Source organism: Pseudochaenichthys georgianus, chromosome 17 (genome assembly GCF_902827115.2).
Source record: "Pseudochaenichthys georgianus chromosome 17, fPseGeo1.2, whole genome shotgun sequence".
In the NCBI taxonomy this organism is placed as follows: domain Eukaryota; kingdom Metazoa; phylum Chordata; class Actinopteri; order Perciformes; family Channichthyidae; genus Pseudochaenichthys; species Pseudochaenichthys georgianus.
The window spans coordinates 38,679,971-38,699,209 of NC_047519.1; the positions used below are offsets into that span (position 1 = coordinate 38,679,971).

At 40.3% G+C, this 19,239-nt stretch overlaps 1 protein-coding gene across 1 annotated transcript; it reads left to right on the forward strand.

Moving 5' to 3' along the window:
- The first annotated feature begins 249 nt into the window (after nucleotides 1–249).
- LOC139435622 (zinc finger protein 79-like) lies at nucleotides 250–18,395 on the forward strand. The gene is made up of 2 exons (XM_071206354.1): nucleotides 250–377; nucleotides 16,772–18,395. The coding sequence occupies exons 1-2, from the start codon at nucleotides 374–376 to the stop codon at nucleotides 17,947–17,949; spliced, it is 1,182 nt and encodes a 393-aa protein (XP_071062455.1). The 5' UTR covers nucleotides 250–373; the 3' UTR covers nucleotides 17,950–18,395.
- Nucleotides 18,396–19,239: the final 844 nt, after the last annotated feature.

A 19,239-nucleotide genomic window follows, 5' to 3' on the forward strand; every position in this document is an offset into this window, starting at 1 on the left:
TGGGGATACTGGGAACAGAAGGTGAGGGGGTTAAGAGTTACCAGGAAGGCCATTCTTAAGTATTTAAGTGAAACAGGATTGATTGGAATAATTAAAACAACGCAAATACAGTGGTATAATTCCACAAGTGGTGATAGGATGATATGGTGATACACACTCTTGTACAGTAGGTGGCGGTAAGCACCTTAAAGTTGCTTACAATCCGCCAAAAACTGAGAGAAGAAGAAGAACTTGTATCGAGCAGGATGTATAATAAGAAGGTTATCGAGGTGGCGTCTCGTCGCTACGGTTCTCTCACTCTGTGTTCCTGAGAAAGTGTGTGTGAGCTCCAGCACTACTGATCCATCATCTGTGTGTCTGGATAAACGTCTGAATGGGTAAGTAATGGACTGTGTGCTCTTTTTTCTGGAGCGTTTACCTCGGACTATAGGAGCTAGCTTAGAAACACGTTAGCAACAGATTGAGAGTTTGATGGAGAGAGAAACGGTGTGTTTAAAGGAAGGCTCCAGTCATTAGATAGTTAATAAAACTTCAGTATTTAGTGAAACATTATGTTTAAACCATACCCTGAAGAAATCAGCGATATTCCCAGGTAAATAATGATTTTATAGCTCTTTTTTTTTATCAAAACCTGTATATTCTGTCAGGCAGCTGCCATTTTCAGTAGTCACATGATCCGAAAAACTAGGTCGTGACGTCATCTATGAGTTCACTTTGTAAACACACGAACAGCTCATTCGACGAAAACATGGCGGAGTATTTGAGTTCGGACTCGTCAGTCGAGGAAGAAGTTTTGAGCAATGTGGAGAGATTGGATGGGGGAATTCAGCCATACAGCCAAGCAGACCCGGCGTCATGGGCGGGCCCCATGGGGCCGGGCCCGCCCATCCAGGATTTGGGCCCGCTGTTTTAATCAGGGCTGAATACAACATTTTAATTGTTTTATTATATGTTCAGTGGCGGCGCCAGGGTATACTTGGGTAGGCTACACCCATACCAAGAAATGGCTTAGCCCCACCATGAAAAATGATTTTAAAGTAAGCTAAATAAAGTCCGCCAACTCGCGCGGAGTAAATTGCACAGACAGCAGTTAGTCAGATTGATTTCAGGAGCCACTTGTCTGGAAATACCGAAGACTAGAAACGGTTTGAAAACTTTTGTCACGTAGTGATCGTCTTCTCAATAGAACATCTTTGATAATGTCTTCTGGCCAATCAGAATCAAGATAACGACGTGGTGTTGTTGCAGGAAGTCCCAACGGAGAATATTTTTGCTGTAGTACATCCCTTCCATCACTCGAATCACTTCACCACCAACGAACTGTCACAAGGGCAAAGAAAATCATTTCTGACCCCTCCCACCCAGCTCACCATGTCTTCCAACTTCTGCCCTCAGGGAGGCGCTACAGGTCACTGTCCGCCAAAACCGCTCGCTTAAAAAACAGCTTCTTCCCCTCTGCAATACGGACACTAAATGGACTCTAAATAACCCCAATGAATAATAATAATCCACCACACCTTGAATTTTAAATTATGATATGTCTTTGCCCTGTGCTGTGTGTTGTACTTTGTACATTATTGTATGTTGAACTGTATGGAACAAGCTGTAATACTCTGCACTGAACACGAATTCCACCAGCCTGGCTGTGTGGTCATTAAAGATTCTAATCTAATCTAATCTATATACATCGATACAATTTTACGTGTTGATAGAAATCAAACACGTAATGAAATAAGAGCCCACGGTTTGATGATTGATGTGTGGGCTGTCTTTCATGTTGACACACAGAACAATGGGGGCAATCCACCCTTATCCACAATGTAAAGTAATTCACAGCCTCTTCCCTCTTCTCTTCGTGAGGAGCAGCAGGTTCAGCTTTCAGAACAAAGTAACACAAAACTGAAATATGTTGTGGAGTAATAGATTTATTTATTTTTCTTCTCAAGAGAGTACCAGAATGTGTATTTTATGTTAGTATTTCAAAAAATCTCCTGGGGGAGAATCCCCCCAGACCCTCCTGCAGGGGTTGGGTTTTCAGCATGTCAGCTCTTTCACAATTCAGTTTTCCCGGGAAATGTAAGTTTCGGGGTGGGCCCGCCCTGGTACATCAAATGCCCGCCCAGAGACGTATGTCTGCCGCCGGGTCTGCAGCCAAGTCAGGAGAACCGTCAGGAATCCAGGGACAGTGACGATGAGGATGAACAGCACGGTGATCTTGCTGGAGACGATCCCTTTACTCGTGCAATTGATTTCGGGGGGCGAGTAGGCAGACCTGTACATGAATGGTGTACTTGCGATCGGTGTGCCATGGACAATCCTCTTATGAACACAATGTTGTCATGAGCTTGAAGAGCTTGAAAATAAACTGTTCACAGACGACTTGGATTGCATATGTTTACACAGGGAATTCGACACTGTGGTGTTAGAAAAAGCTGTATTGAGAACAGCACAGTCAAAGTGTCCGTTCAAAATAATTTCCGTTTAGCGCAATACCGTATCAGTGCAAGTATCAACTTGCGCCACTTATGTGACAGACAAAAGAGTATGTGACAGACAAGAATAGTCCATTCTAATGTCTAACACTTAATGTGAAGAAAGAGATGTCATGTATGGGTTGATTGTGCGTTGATATGTTGGTAATAGTGTTGTCACGATACCAACATTTTGGTTTCAATACCGATACCAAGTCAAGAATTGCGATTCCGATTCTTTTTCGATACTTTTCTTAAAAAAAGGGAAACGGTCTTAAATGTAATTATTGTGCTTTATTTCACACCAGAACCATAACCATAACACAAACTTTTAAACAATGAGAACAATAAACAAAATAAATGACAAGAATTCGTATTAAATAAAATTAAGCATCATCTCAAACAACTTTTTTGTTTTATAAAATATAATTTTTTTTATGTGTTATTAACATGTAATAGTACAGTAATATAAATAATTATTGACAAAATGTACATTGCAGATGTTAACCACATTGGTAAGTTAGCTAAAAAGATAGCCATATTAGACAGTTATCATTGCCATTAATTGCCTCGTTTGACACAAAATAAATGACACTGGTTTGACTTAGATTTGAGGGCATGGGCATATCATGCATGTTATCTATCACATTCGCTAACCTGTCTGTCTTTAAATTCTTTAAACGGCTCTGGATTCCGGTCGGCGGGTGCTTAGCCAAGTTTGATGTGTTGGCTCCCTTGGTTTGCAGGGATCTAAAACGTTTCTCACAGACAGGCCTCGTGGTGTCCGTAGGCTTGCCCTCACTGTCAGAGATATAGCTCAAATACTTCCAAATTTCGCTTATGGCGTCTTTTTTGTCAACAAGCCGAGGCGCAGCGGCAGTTGCACTCCCACTTGCAGCCATGCTTCTCGTTTTCTCACATGCTCTGACAGCTAGCGCGTGGCCGCGTGCACGAGAGAGGGGAGGCACTTGAGCGTGCTTGAGAGGGGAGGGACTGCAGGCACGGCTGCAGTGCAGGGAGTGGAAGCAGAGCGCTGAAAACACACGGCTCTTATTAAAACGGCGCTTTCTCACCGGAGTACTTTTCCCCGTCATTCTTAAAGTACCGATACTAATGAAACGGAGGAATCGTACCGTTTTTAACGGCAGGGTATCACGGTACCTTGCAAGTATCGGTACACCGTGCAACACTAGTTGGTAATGCCTCGGGGTTCCGGTGGGCATGTAAACAAATGCATAATGCTGCGCTATACTTTGTGGCCTCACCCAGTTGCATAGCGATGCTTATTGTTTAGGTGTCTTTTAATAAGCAGGTAGTCTATCATTAGCTAGAACTAGCTGGATCTGATCGATATGGACATAAACGCGAGTAAAGTCTAATCTGCCGGGAGAGAGAGATCAGCTGCTGCTGACGAGTCGACAGCTCTGCATAATCACCTGCAGCGGTGAGCGGAACAAAACACACACTTCAGGTTAGAATATCACACATAGCTATTTTAATGACCTCTCAAACTACCTGAACTAGTTATAGATAAGTTTAGTTTTACTGTCGGGTCACTCATACTGATCTGCGAGCTGCATGATACTGACGGGCTGTCAGGAGAAGGAGAGAGTGCTCTGTTTATTATTCCCGTGTTATTATAAATTACTGTACACTTTTGAATAGTTAATCTACCATGATTAGTTTGTTTAATATTGAATCATATCAATTTGGTTTAAAGCACAATAAATAACAAAGAAGACCTTTGACCGGCACTTCTCTCATTTTGTCCGGTAACGGACATGTTGACCGGCGGATAAAGTCATCGGATAAAAAAAAAAAAAAAGACTGGTCTGTTTTATCGGATGATAATTATTTAAAAATGCGTGTCATGAGCACGCATTTGCCTCCCTTTAACGGAGTCTGCAGGAAAATGTGATCTAGTATAGTAAACATGAGTAAAGTCCAAATGCTATCGTTGAAGAAGCAGCGACTCACTGTTGAAGAGATATTTGCTCTGTTTGAAAAAACGATAGCAGAGCACGAGGAGGAGCTGTAGTAGCTGAAGTTGGCTTCCGATTCAGAGCACAAATAGAATAAAGGTTTCACAAATCTCAAACTGTGACAAAAGACTCTTTAGCCTCTGTGGGATAATCCAGTCCAGATTTGATGAGTGTAGGTCTAGTGGTTTCAGATCAGGACCTGGTCTAATGTGGTCTACATGTAAAAAAAAAGCACTGAAATCTCCCTTTTTTGTATTTTCACAAATGGAATAAAGGTTTCACAAATCTCAAACTGGGTTATAAATAATCTTTAGACTCTCTGGGATAATCCAGTCCAAATAAATCGGCTATGCAGCGATTTAAGAGGTTCAAACACGGAGGATCGTTCGCTCAGCGCTGTAAATTAAATGTCCCTTAACTTTCCCCTTAACTGCCGAATCGGATGCTCTGAATCGGAAGCCAACTTCAGCGTCGTCTTCAGATGCACAGAGCAGGTCTGTTCCCTTTATCCTTAATTAATACTTTACACTCTTCAGTAGCACTTTATTATTTCATTAATAACACTTTAGACCCTTTAATAGCACTTGCTGCAGGTAGTAGATCCTGACGTAAAAGTACAAACACCACACTGTGAAAATACACGACGCTGAATTGGCTTCCGATTCAGAGCTTCCGATTCGGCTGTTAAGGGGAAAGTTAAGGGTTAAGGGATTTAATTTACAGCACTGAGCGAACAATCATCCGTGTTTGAACCTCTTAAGGCGAGACACCCCAGGTGAATAGGATAATTTGTTTAACTTAAAGGTATCAGCTAGAGATTTCTCCAGTTAATTACTTACAATAAGGCAATTGTTTTTTGTATTACAAGTTTTCTGAAATAGCATGTTTAAATATGCAAATTAGACATTATCTCATTAGATATGCACATCTTTTAACACATTTCAGGAATCGAAATCTGAACTTTGGATAAAGCCAGGTTCAAAATTCTTGTTTCATTTTGTAGTCATATTAGTATCTAAGGCTTTTACAGAAGGGATATTGGCTATCTCTTTTTATTAGGGATGCACAATATTGTTTTTTTGAAACCGATACCGATAACTTCCTGCTTCTCAAGACCGATACCGATAACCGATAATAATATAATATATATATATATATTAAATGTACCTGTAGTTTTTCCACACCTGGTGGTAAAAAAAGACTAGTAGTGAGCAAATGACATGAGCATTACTACTATGAACAAAACTAACCCTGGGGTCGTCTCTGGCAAACTTCTTGACTTTTTCAAAAGCCTCGTCGATAGGTAAAAGCCCCGGTGCCTTTGCAGCTGGCTTTGGATTTGCCGCTAGTTTAGCAACGCAGGCGTCTTTGTACGCTTTTAACACACCATCGTAGCGATGGCGATGTTTCAGGCGACTGATCAGGTTGGAAGTATTATAGCTCGTTGCCTTTTTCCCTCCTCGTGGAACTTCTGCATTGCATTTGTTAATACAAATAGCAAGCGAACTATCTAACTGTGAAATAGTCCCATACTACCGACGACATGTTTGTTTACTGTCCTGGCTTCACGGCCGCACACCATTTACGTCACAGCCAGGCATGCGTTAGGGAGCGCTGGATTTGTGAAAAACTCCCCTCTTCCTAAACAACTAATACCACAGTACTGGCAAAACGGGAGGAGCCGAGTGAAAAACAAGCGCCCCTCATCCCAATCCACCCACACCGCAGTACTTTTTTCTTCTTTTTACCCAAAAAATATATTGTATATTATCGGGGCTATTATTACTTTTATCGGGTTTATCGGGATGATGTCATAATTCCTAATATCGGACCGATAATTATCGTGCATCACTACTTTTTATCACTCCATAAATCAGAAAATACTGTCAACAGCCCTAAAATATCAATTTTCACCATGTTTTTAGGTATACAATGTTGTATAATTCAGGCTATGAATGATATATGAACAAAGCCTTCATAATATTGATAGGAATTTAACTTGAAGGTTTGGTGTATGTACGTGCTACTGAAGTTGACATTTCGAACTCGGAGTAGGAGATAAAACTCATTTTGAGAAAACGACCTTTAAAGATTGCAGTGAGGCGCTAGCTAAACCCTCCTGTTCTTTGGAAGACAGCTTGCGCATCGACGCACATCGTGAAGGTATTTCATGTTTGGGGTCATTTGTTTTTTGTATAACCTTGCTTCGTGCAAGTGACAATTGTTGTCTTCTCTGTGAACGTTTTTTTTCGCCATTCTTTTGCCATTTTGAGATTTCAATTTCTAGCGGAAAGCTAACCAGGAAGTATTTTAGCACACCATGTGACGCATCTGAACGAATCACGTTGTCAGAAATTGACACCAGCCAATAAGATTTCGTTTATTGGTTTAAGACCCCTTTGTGCTTTCACGATTGGTTGCTGATACAAAGGAAATGACCATATTTGGATCTGATGAGATTGTGCAGGAGAGACGGAGCTTTCCAGCGATACCTCTGTTGACATGGTGCATACAGCGGTCGCGGTACTTTATGTTACGTTAGAATGCTAACTTTTGGTGAATTTAGGAGAAATCTACAGACGCAAATAGACAAACTATAGTAAAATAAACACTTAAATGTGTATTTTGTCAGAAAGAAAATATGTTATAGAATCAAAATAGCACAATCTCAAAATTGACCAGTACTTGAAAAACAATGTTTTTGCCTGCCGTGTCTCGCCTTAAATCGCTGCATAGCCGATTTATTTGGACTGGATTATCCCAGAGAGTCTAAAGATTCTTTATAACACAGTTTGAGATTTGTGAAACCTTTATTCTATTTGTGAAAAAAAAGGGAGATTTCAGTGCTTTTTTTGCATCTTGACCACATTGGACCAGGTCCTGATCTAAAACCACTATACCTAGACTCATCAAATCTGGACTGGATTATCCCAGAGACTCTAAAGATTCTTTATAACACAGTTTGAGATTTGTGAAACCTTAATCCAAAAAATAGGTACAGAAATGTTCCGACATTTTCCGATTCACCAAAAATTGCGTATCGGCGAGGAAAGTGCGTATTGCACTTCCTACGGCGGTTTTCCCTTTTTATAAATCACAATCGACTCGAAATGCGGTGCAGCTTTTGCGGGCTTCACGTAACGCCCATATTTGCCTATAAATAGGGTTGGGTACCGAGAAATGTTGGAACCGGTTCCGAACCGGTCATGTTTTGACCGTTGGTGCTCTTCCTAATTTTCGGCCTTGATGTAACAACATTCATAATTAAGTAAATGTAACACCCTTTTCATCTCGGTTACACTTTTCATTTGCCCTGTACGATGGGCGCTGTAAGTGATGAAAATGGGGGATGTTGGCTTATCTGGCGCCCGCAGCTCACAGCCAAAGTGCGAGGAGTGAGCGTGGGAGCGAGCGAGGGAGAAAGGGAGGGTACACCGGTACGCGCTGTTGTTATTAGCATCTGGTGCTAGCTGCTCTAACGGAAGAAGAAGATGTTTCTACAATGATGTGGAGGGAGAGTCCTCTCCAGTCAGACTGAGTGGCTGATCTACAGCTCAGTGAGGTAAAGGACTCAGAGTGTTTAGATAGTTCACTTTAGTCTAAGTTATCTCAGTGGGTCTCAAACGTTTTGATCACAATTTATGCAAACACATATTTCCAAGGCACTCCTTTATAATTATTGGGATAAAACAGGTTTGAAATCATTCCAATGTATACTATAGGACAGTAAACCAGACATATCGTTTTAAACTGGAGAGATAAAAAAATATGCATAAATAAAATAATAAGATATGAATGAACAACACAAATAAAATACGTTACATGTATTTGTTATTGGCTATGGTAGGTTATTGGTTATGTTCACATCCTTATTTAATTATTAAAATGTAAACCGATCTTTTTCATATGGGTGTTTAGAGTTGTACCCCCTAGATCTAGTCTCTAGTAATTCTGCTCAAAGTGCACCAGATTGAAGCATTTTACTTTAAAATGTTCAAACATTTCTTCCCGGTATGCCTGAGAAGGCAGATATGCTTGTTTTTCTCAACAAGAACTGTTTTTAATGGGGGGGGGGGGGTTCCTTTAAAAGTTAGACTGTAGCACTGTTGTAGCTTCAGTGGTGCTCAGGTTACAGTTACATAGCAGTGAATATAAACAGACTGATTAATATGAATATTACTGTAAACTAACCTGTGTAAAAGTTTCTCGAATAAATGTAATTTTTTTTGGTGGAAGAAGCATGTATTATTTTTTTGCCATGCCCCTCAAAGAATCGGAATTGAGAACCGTTAAGAACCGGAATCGAAAAGTAGAATCAGAATCGTGGAAATTCAAAAGATACCCTACCTATAAATAGTCAAAGAAACGCCCATTCATTCATTTTGACTGACTTTATGAAGATCGCAGGAAATGATGACAGAACAGCTAAAAAAGACATCTCACACCGTGTCAGATTTTGGTTATTTTGGGGAGGTCGAGATAAATCATATTGTTTGGTGGATGCAGTTTGAACCAGAGTAGCAGCATGGAGGTCTGATCGTCACCAAAATAAATAAATAAATGGTCCGAAAAAGGTTAATGACAAAATAAATACACATAGCCTTCCTCAGGCAGTGTGTTTGTACCGGGGACAGGAGACACGCCCTTGATGAGAAACTGTGTAGACTAGAGTGCTGACGGAGAGCACCGGAACGCCGCCCCAGCTCTTCAGATATTGCAGTATCCATAAGGAGCCGTACACACCGCAGTGTTTGCGTGGCTGTGTCTTTAGTTGTAAGTACAGTGGCGATCTGTTATTAGCATCTAGTTAGCTAGCTATGCGAACGAATTTAAAGAGCTTTTCTACAACCAGGTGGAAGAGAGCCCTCTCCTGAGAGGCTCAAATAACCTCAGCTCAGTGAGGTTAAGGCACACCTTGATATGATCATTATAGTTATTAATGAGATATTAGAGACTAAATGAAAAACGGGTATAAAATACTATATGACAGTAACCAAAAAGTTGTTAAAAATAACAAGAATAGAGTTTAAAAGGGGAGTGATTTGTAAAATATCCAAAAAGAAGAATCTGATTCCAGTTTTGTTTCATATGGATGTTGAGAGATGTATCCATAGATCTCTTCATTTTGCTCTCAAAGTGCACCAGATTGATGCTTTTAACTTCAATATTTAAAAAAAAAAAAAAAATCGAACTGGGGGAGCATGCCCCCGGACCCCCCTAGAGGAGGTTAGGTCCCCCCCCCTTAAATCATGTTCACATGGATAGGATACTAAATACATCTGCACACATCTTGTGTCCATATCTTTCTGTTTTGGTGGTCATGCCACACGGTGCACGTGCATGCATGCATGCCACACTATGAAGATAGATATGGTGCAAAATGCGAGAGCGTGTAAAACCTGATGTGAGCACTTGCAGAAACAAAATCTGAGCCTGTGTGCATACATTTACACTTGTATAAAATATCCACGTAACTGTGAACCAAATTTACACTTGTATAAAATATCCACGTAACTGTGAACCAAATTTGAAGTCAAAAAATGAACTTAGTGAGGAAATGTTCACTTGCAGAAAAATACATATTTTTTAAATATATTTTCCATTACAACTGCAACTTGGTTATTACAACCTCTCAAATCAGTCATTACAACTTGACGAATCTGCTCTGTGGCAGTATAAATCGACAAATCTGCGATCTTGATTTTTGCTACACTTCTTGCGATAAATGTGTCGCAAAAGTAATTTTCACCTGTAGATGTTGGGGGAGGGAGGGGGGTTGGGGCGGAGGGGCGAAGGGGCGAAGGGGCGGAGCTATCAGAAGGACGAGGCTCGGGTGACTGGAGACTGCGGGGCTAACGGTTCGTGTCGCTACCAGTCCGCTGACATGGCGCGTCAATCAACAGTAAGTTTTGCCCATTACTTGCCCAGTATTACTTTGAATATTGTGATTGAGGATTAAATCCGCTTTGAAGACCACCGTTTTATATCGTGCAGTTTAGCGGCAAAATAACGTCAGTCAGCCAGCTAACGCTAGCTTTGTTGAGTTTATGCTAGCTAAACAAGTAGTGGTTGAAGTCTACAGCAGTAATTAATATATTATAGCCTACTGCTTTGGCACTAACGGTTGATAACCGTTTATGAAAATAAAACCAATTGAACTGTGCTGAAATAATGACAAGTTTTATAATTGTCTTGGGATCCTGTTGTGTTTTTAAAGCCTTTGTAAATTATCCATGCTATTTTCTATTTAGCTAACGTCGAAGTAGTGTATGTGAAATCAACCTCACAATAAGATGTGTGTATATTACAATTATTAATGTCATATTTCAAGATGATTACTAAGATATTACAATATGGTTGGTTGAGCTGGAGTTCATTATTGAGCTTACACGTTAATGTCACAGTCATCTGAAGATGTTTGTACACATGGTTCTTTACATATATATCTGTTTGTTTAAGGTGTCCAGGTGATGCAGACGGGCTGGACCAGAGAGTGAGAGACAGAACTGGACTCCTCACAGCAGTGAACTTCAACACAGGTACAAAGAATCAAGAAAGATATTGGTTTAAATAAATGAAGTATTGACTTTAATACACTGATATACATTCCATTAAACAATACTAAATACTAGATCACCTACACATCAGTGAAGTTGAGGGTTTTTTCCATGCAAAAGGTTACATTTAGATGTTAACAAGCAATATGACTTTGTCAGCTTTCTAATTTAATGTATTGAAGGCAAAGCTATTTAACACAGTGAGAACTGCTACTATTTATCTCTCAATATTGTCTGTAAAAAACGTGGTAAAAGTTATTCTTTCAGTGAGACAACAGAGCAAGCTTCTACACTTGCACTACGTTTTGATATCGGTTAAATATTATTTTGATAATAACATATATTTCAATGTTGATGAATTTCATACTGTTCATTCATAATCTGATTACAATTAAAAAATAATTATATCAACAGCCCCTAAACACACAAACACACCTCTTTCATAAATAACACACTTGTTCTGCAATAATGTTTTATGTTTCCTGTAATTTGTGTTAGGAAAGGACATGCCTGAAAGACACGACTCAGCATATCATCCTCTTTCTCTGAGGGTCAAGAAGAACATCCAAGAGGAACATTAAAAGCTGATGTTATGAGATTGTAAGACCAGTACAGGACATTCACTTAGAAACTACTTATATTGTGAAAACAAAGATCTGGAAACCGAATATTGTTGTAGTCTATCAGGACCATAATTTGTTTGTCGCTGCCTGCACCTCAGAGCAGGGGTGGTTATAGTTAGGCTTATAAAGTGTGGCGAAAAACATAGTCAGCTGATCGAATGCACCTATTTACACATCGACACTCCATCAGCTGATTATTTCTATTTGCCTCGCTTTATGAGCTTCACATCACTTGTGCCTTGTACCACAGAGTTTGCAACGTCACAAATAAATGGGGCCAATCTTCAGTCAGATGTGAATGTGGAATCTAACATTTTCAGTAAGAATAATGGACGAAAGGAGTGCAAATACAATTTATTGAAATGTGAACCAAAAGTTAATCTCAAATGTTTTAAATAAAAAGCACATATGGACAGAAGGTGTAAACCTATTAAATGTATAAGTAAACACATTTAGTCAAATAAAGTGACGGACTAGGCATGTGCAGTTGGCATCAGCTTTGCCCAGCATGGGCTCCTCCATCAGGCCTGGTCCTCCTCGCTGAGAAAAGATCCTCAGTCCTCTCCAAACCAACAGACAGGACGTCCATCACACGGAGGTTGACTGTTGAGTTGCTCAGTTTTTTTAGATTGTCAATACTATTACTGTATAACTAATATCCCAGGTTAAGAGGCACCTTCAAATAAAGATTGGTCTTTAAATACATGTTGTCTTTTGAATTGTTTGTCTAAAGTCAAGGATCTAGAACTGGTACTTAGTTGTAATGATACAGTCTGGTTATTATGCTGTTTGGAGGAGACATTACAGGTAAGAGTACTAACTAGCTACCATCACATGTACCTTAGCTTGACTTAAATGTATTAAACGTATAATTAAGTGATGGCAAAATATAAATAACTAATGTCATGCAAACATTAATATTTGCTTGATTCCAGAGTTGAATTTAGCACAATTGCATACAAACGTTAAGGGATTTTAAGATTCTGAAGTCTTCGTTCTAAATAGAAAATAGCATGGATAATTTACAAAGGCTTTAAAAACACAGCAGGAGCCCAAGACAATTATAACACTTGTCATTATTTCAGTACAGTTCAATTGGTTTTATTTTCATAAACGGTTATCAACCGTTGGTGCCAAAGCAGTAGGCTATAATATATTAATTACTGCTGTAGACTACAACCACTACTTGTTTAGCTAGCATAAAGTCAACAAAGCTAGCGTTAGCTGGCTAACTGACGTTATTTTGCTGCTAAACTGCACGATATAAAACGGTGGTCTTCAAAGCGGATTTAATCCTCAATCACAATAATAATATTCAAAGTAATACTGGGCAAGTAATGGGCAAAATGTACCGTTGATTGACGCGCCAAGTCAGCGGTAGCGACAGTCATCCGGTTCGACATGACTATAACTGACTGTGTGACTGACCCGAGCCTCGTCGTTCTGATAGCTCCGCCCCTTCGCTCCGCCCCTTCGCTCCGCCCCTTCGCTCCAACCCCCTCCCTCCCCCCAAATCTACAGGTGAAAATTACTTTTGCGACACATTTATCGCAAGAAGTGTAGCAAAAGTCAAGACCGCAGATTCGTCGATTTATACTGCCACAGAGCAGATTCGTCAAGTTGTAATGACTGATTTGAGAGGTTGTAATAACCAAGTTGCAGTTGTAATGGAAAATATATTTAAAAAATATGTATTTTTCTTAGAGCCGGGACTCGATTAAAAAAATGTATCTAATTAATTAGAGGCTTTGTAATGAACTAATCGAAATTAATCGCATTTTTAATCAAATATACATATTTGACCTGAGGCCCTGTGGGCCATCTAAGCTAATTTACAGATGGCCCTGAGCCCAATAGAGATTGCCCTGAAAAATGCACGCGGACGAAATGGCACGAAGGGTTTGGGGGGCCTCCGTCCCCCTAGAAAATTTAGATGTTTGCAGGTCTTAGATGCTGTCTGGTGCATTCTCTAGACTGAATTATAAGATGAACCACCACAATAGTATATTGTACAATTTCAATTTTATTCTTCATTTCACTTGTTTGTTTGTTCTTGTTTGTGTTTGCTCGCTTGCATGCCCTGCATAGCTATAAGAAATACTTAAGTTGTTGGTCAACACACTTTCCATCTGATGAAGGCAAATGCCTTCCCAGATGGAAAAAAGTAGAAAACATTACATTCAGTTATAACTGCCAAAACAAACATTATTTACACTATTATGGCCCCTGTTAAAAATGTTTGTAATGTTAACTACTGTAAGTTGGTCGAACGAATGCCTCCTCATCCGGAAGCTGACCGAGCAGCAGTCGAGAGGAGCCGAGCGCATCCGCGAAGCACACGTCAGAGTTCCGGTTAGCCGGCAAATCTAAATATCTTCGGTCAAAATAATTTCCCTTTTAGAGCAATACCGCTTCAGTTGCGCCACTTATGTGACAGACAAGAAGAGTGTGACAGACAAGAATAGTCAACTCTAATGTCTAACACTTAATGTGGAGAAAGAGATGTCCTGTATGGGTTGATTGTGCGTTGATCTGTTGGTAATGCCTCGGGGTTCCGGTGGGCATGTAAACAAATGCATAATGCTGCGCTATACTTTGTGGCCTCATCCAGTTGCATAGCGACACTTATTGTGTAGTTGTCTTTTAATAAGCAGGTAGTCATATCATTAGCTAGAACTAGCTGGATCTGATCGATATGGACATAAACGCGAGTGAAGTCTAATCTGACGGGAGAGAGAGATCAGCTGCTGCTGTCGAGACTCGACACGCAGCTCTGCATAACCACATGCAGCGGTGAGCGGAACACAACACACACTTCAGGTTAGAATATCACACGTAGCTATTTTAATTACCTCTCAAACTACCTAAACTAGTTATAGATATGTTTTAGTTTTACTGTCGGGTCACTCATTACTGGATCCGCGAGCTGCATGATACTGGCATAATAGATTGCCCGATCGGGCAACCAGCAGGTGAGGCTTCATTGCCCGATCGGGCAACCAGCAGGTGAGGCTTCATTGCCCGATCGGGCAACCAGCAGGTGAGGCTTCATTGCCCGATCGGGCAACCAGCAGGTGAGGCTTCATTGCCCGATCGGGCAACCAGCAGGTGAGGCTTCATTGCCCGAGCTAAATACTAGATGGCCCCGGGCCATCGGGCAGTCCTTAATGTCGAGCCCTGTTGAGCCAGGGAGTTGGTTATTTTCTCAGACGTGGACTTACTTATCCTGGCCCTGAAACCAGTCATCTGGTTGAGTGTGGGTTGGGTCAGGGTGTGGTTCCTTGCACTCGGAGTCGGGCTAACGTCCACGCTAGCTGCTACATGCTTTGCGTTTAGGTGATACTTTAGGCTTGATGTGCTGCGGTGATATGCAAATTCTTTTTTGCATAATTTGCACACAACCGTGCTCTTGTCGACGCTTCCATCCGTCCGTTTTTTAAAACAATTTCCCATCCACGGGGCCGACCAAAGCGGTCTCATCAGCTTGTTCGTTCATGTTTGACTATTGTTCACCATGGTTTGTTGTTGTTTGAAGTCCCATGCTGAAGTCATGAACGTTAGTTGGGGCTCCAGTATAATCGGTACGCCTGAAACTCATCCAGTGAAAAACGTTCCGCTCTGCAAAAATAAGTGCGATTAAAATGCGTTAATTTTTGTGCAATTAATCTTAATTAAAGTCCCGGCCCTAATTTTTCTGCAAGTGAACATTTCATCACTAACTTCATTTTTTGTCTACAAGTTACAAAACTCTTTTTTTTCTTCTTCTGTTACTTCAAATTTGGTTCACAGTTACGTGAATATTTTATACAAGTGTAAATTTGGTTCACAGTTACGTGGATATTTTATACAAGTGTACATTTGGTTCACAGATACGTGGATATTATACAAGTGTAAATGTATGCACACAAGCTCAGATTTTTTTTCTGCAAGTGCTCACATCAGGTTTTACACGCTCTCACATTTTGCACCATATCTACATTCATACACACCGTGCACGTGGTAACTCTTGCTCTTCCTTTCCCGGGGGGGGGGGGGGTCCTCATGAGAGCCTGTCTCATCATAGCGTTCTATGGTTTTTGCGACTGCACTTGAGGATACATTCAAAGTTCTTGACATTTCCCGGATCGACTGACCTTCATTTCTTAAAGTGATGATGGTCGGTCGTTTCTCTTTACTGGGTTACAACAGCAGTCAAATAGGGATTTCAACTCTGCACTAACTCTACGTCTGCACAACACAACTGATGGTCTCAAACACATTAAGAAAACAAGTAATTCCACACATTGACTCTTGACAAGGCACACGTGTTAATTGAAAACCATTCCACCTTATGAAGCTGACTGAGAGAAGCCAAGAGTGTGCAAAGCTGTCATCAAGGCAAAAGGGGGCTATTTTGAAGAATCTAAAATAAAATTATTCTTGATTTTTTTTGTAACAGTTTTATGTTCCCTAGATAATTTCATATGTGTTCGTTCATAGTTTTGATGTCTTCAGTATTAATCTACAAAGTAGAAACAAATTAAAATATACAAAAACCATTGAATGAGAAGGTGTCCAAACTTTTGACTGGCACTGTATATAAAAAACACACATATTTTAATATTTAGCAGGTTCCCTCATCTATAATCATTTATACAAGCACGACTTTGAACATGTACAGCAGTAAAATGCAACATACGAAATAATCAAGAAACATCATAAATTGAACACTGACAGGGAACATTTTACTGCACCATCATTACTTTTACATAAGAAGGTGCCGTAAAATGTTCTGTTAATACTTGCATACTTTTACTTTAAGGTTTGAATGCAGGATTTTAATTTGTAACCGAGTATTTTAATTCTATACTGTAGGCATAGTGTATCTGTGAACGATCCCAAATACAATTCATTGTTTACATTGCAACTAGTGCCACGCCATAAGAAAAAACCCTTTTTCATTTTTAACTGGAAGTCGAAAGGGGCTGGGCTATATAAGGTGAATTGAGCCAACAAAAAGGTGGGACTAATAAAGGCAATGTCAAAATATAAAAACAACGGCATTAATTAGGGCTGCAAAATGTCTCCCATTTTAATGGTGATTAGATTTTTTAAATGCTAACACTTAACAGTTTGTTCTGACTGTGTGTTTCCTGCAGATCTCCAGCTGCTGGTGGTGGTTAAAGAAGAGCTTCTCCCTGACCAGCAGGAGTGGAGCACCAGTCTGGACCAGGAGGACCCAGTGCCCCCCCCACACATTAAGCAGGAACAGGAGGAACTCAGGATCAGTCAGGAGAGAGAGCAGCTTCAGGAGCTGGAAGAGGCTGATATCACCAAGTCCACTTTCACTCCTTACCCTGTGAAGAGTGAAGATGATAAAGAGAAACCTCAGTCCTCACAGCCTCATCAAAGACAAACTCAACACATGGAAACAGAAGCTGATGGATATGACTGTCGAGGACCAGAACTAGCCAGGAACTCAGATCCAGAGAGCAGTTTACAACCAAAGACTGAGGACGACACTGAAGACTCTTCTGAACCTGACACTGGAGACTCTTCTGAACCTGACACTGAAGACAGTGCTGATTGGAAAGAGACCAGAGAACCTGCATCAGGCTCAAACTCACTTAAAAATAGACATGACTCCGTCAGTGATCCACAACGTAGTGCTGAAAATAAACCATTGAACTGCTCAGTCTGTAAGAAAGCTTTTTCACGGAGTGGACATTTAAAGCAACATATGAGAATCCACACAGGAGAGAAACCACACAGCTGCTCAGTCTGTAAGAGAGCTTTTTCACAGAGTGGAAGTTTAAAGGCACACATGATAACCCACACAGGAGAGAAAACCTTTAGATGCTCAGTTTGTACCAAATCTTTTGCATTAATTGGAAATTTAAAGGCACACATGAGAGGCCACACGGGAGAGAAACCACACAGCTGCCCAGTCTGTAAGAAAGCTTTTTCACATAGTGGAAGTTTAAAGGGACACATGAGAGTCCACACAGGAGAGAAACCCTTTAGCTGCTCAGTTTGTACCAAATCTTTTGCATTAAGTGGAAATTTAAAGGCACACATGAGAGGCCACACCGGTGAGAAACCACACAGCTGCTCAGTTTGTACCAAATATTTTGCACATCGTGCAACTTTAAAGTCACACATGACAGGCCACACAGGAGAGAAACCATACAGCTGCTCAGTCTGTAAAAAAACGTTTTCACGGAGTTATCATTTAAAGACACACATGAGAGCCTGTTTTCACCCACCTGCAACCGATTCACTAATAATCACACATGTTCATTTCGTTTACCCCTTGACTCGACTATTTCTTGTTTAATAATCATTACATCTCCTCAGGACCAAGTTCCCTTGTCCTGCCTTTCACCTGCTGATCACCCACTGCTCATTTAAGGAGGACTCACCTTTACAAGGGACCAGCTAGTCTTAGTGTCTTAATGCAAACGTTTTGTAAAGTGATGCTGGACCAAAAACGTGCTGTTGTGTGCTCTCTGCAGGACGGTGTCTGTACTCAAAGATTGTTTATTAAATGAGAGCTTCATTCTGTTTATGTTATCTAAACAATGCCAACAGAGCGATACGTCTTCTTATCAGCAGATGGTATAAATGTTACATCATCCAGTTCAACTGTCATCCACATATTAATGATTCAAAACAGCAATGTGTAAGATATGGCAAGTAATTGACTATTTCAACAGAATGTGAAGAGGTTACAGTCTTGAGGCCATGTCCAATATGTTTGTTTTGTTTGATTAAATCTACTGAAATGAGCATTCAATGACTAAATTATTCTTAATTACTGTCATTACATCATGGGTTTGCATTGCAATATTAGAACTAGGGTTGGTATTGCGGCAGTAATCGTAAACAAAGTGCCGCGAGGGACTAAACAAAAGAAAAAACACTGTGGATGCGCAAAAACTCAGTCTTTCCAAAATTATGTGTTTGACCTTTTATTTGCAAAGCAAAAAATGCAATATTCCATATGCGTATATCGTTGTGTGTGTGTGCGTTATATGCGGGCGGTCAACAAAAATTGTCCTTCTCTAGCTCACTCCCACTCCATCTATTACCCAGTGCGCAGGTAAAAGCAACCGAATATAACTACAAACGTCACCACACAAATCCAAAGACACTCCCACCACCTAGAGTGACTCAAAAAACATGTATCGTAACAAACACAGAAAAATACTTCATATGTGACTTCATATCCATTCCGGCCCCTAATTATATCAACATAATAATTACACAACTGAAAAATAATGTAGGAGACAATCAAGGAAAAAACTTTTAAGGATAAAAACGTCCTTTGTTAAAGTGTCCTTTTCTTCTTTAGGCAAACAATTGAAAATAAAATAAAAAATATAGTTTGTTAGCCTATGAAGGAGTGATCTTTACTATCACTTAGTAAAAAGTCGGAAAAAACGTCAATGTCACGGTCTATGAAGTTTAATAACCTACTAATTTCCTCACGGCTCTTCTGCTTCCTGTAGAAGGCAGATCTTTGTGATAGGCCTGTCCAGATAACTAGTTTTTGTCTTCACTCGCACCTGACGTACAAGTCCTCTTCTGTCTGGAATGGTTTGTACAATCCTTCCTGTCAGCCATG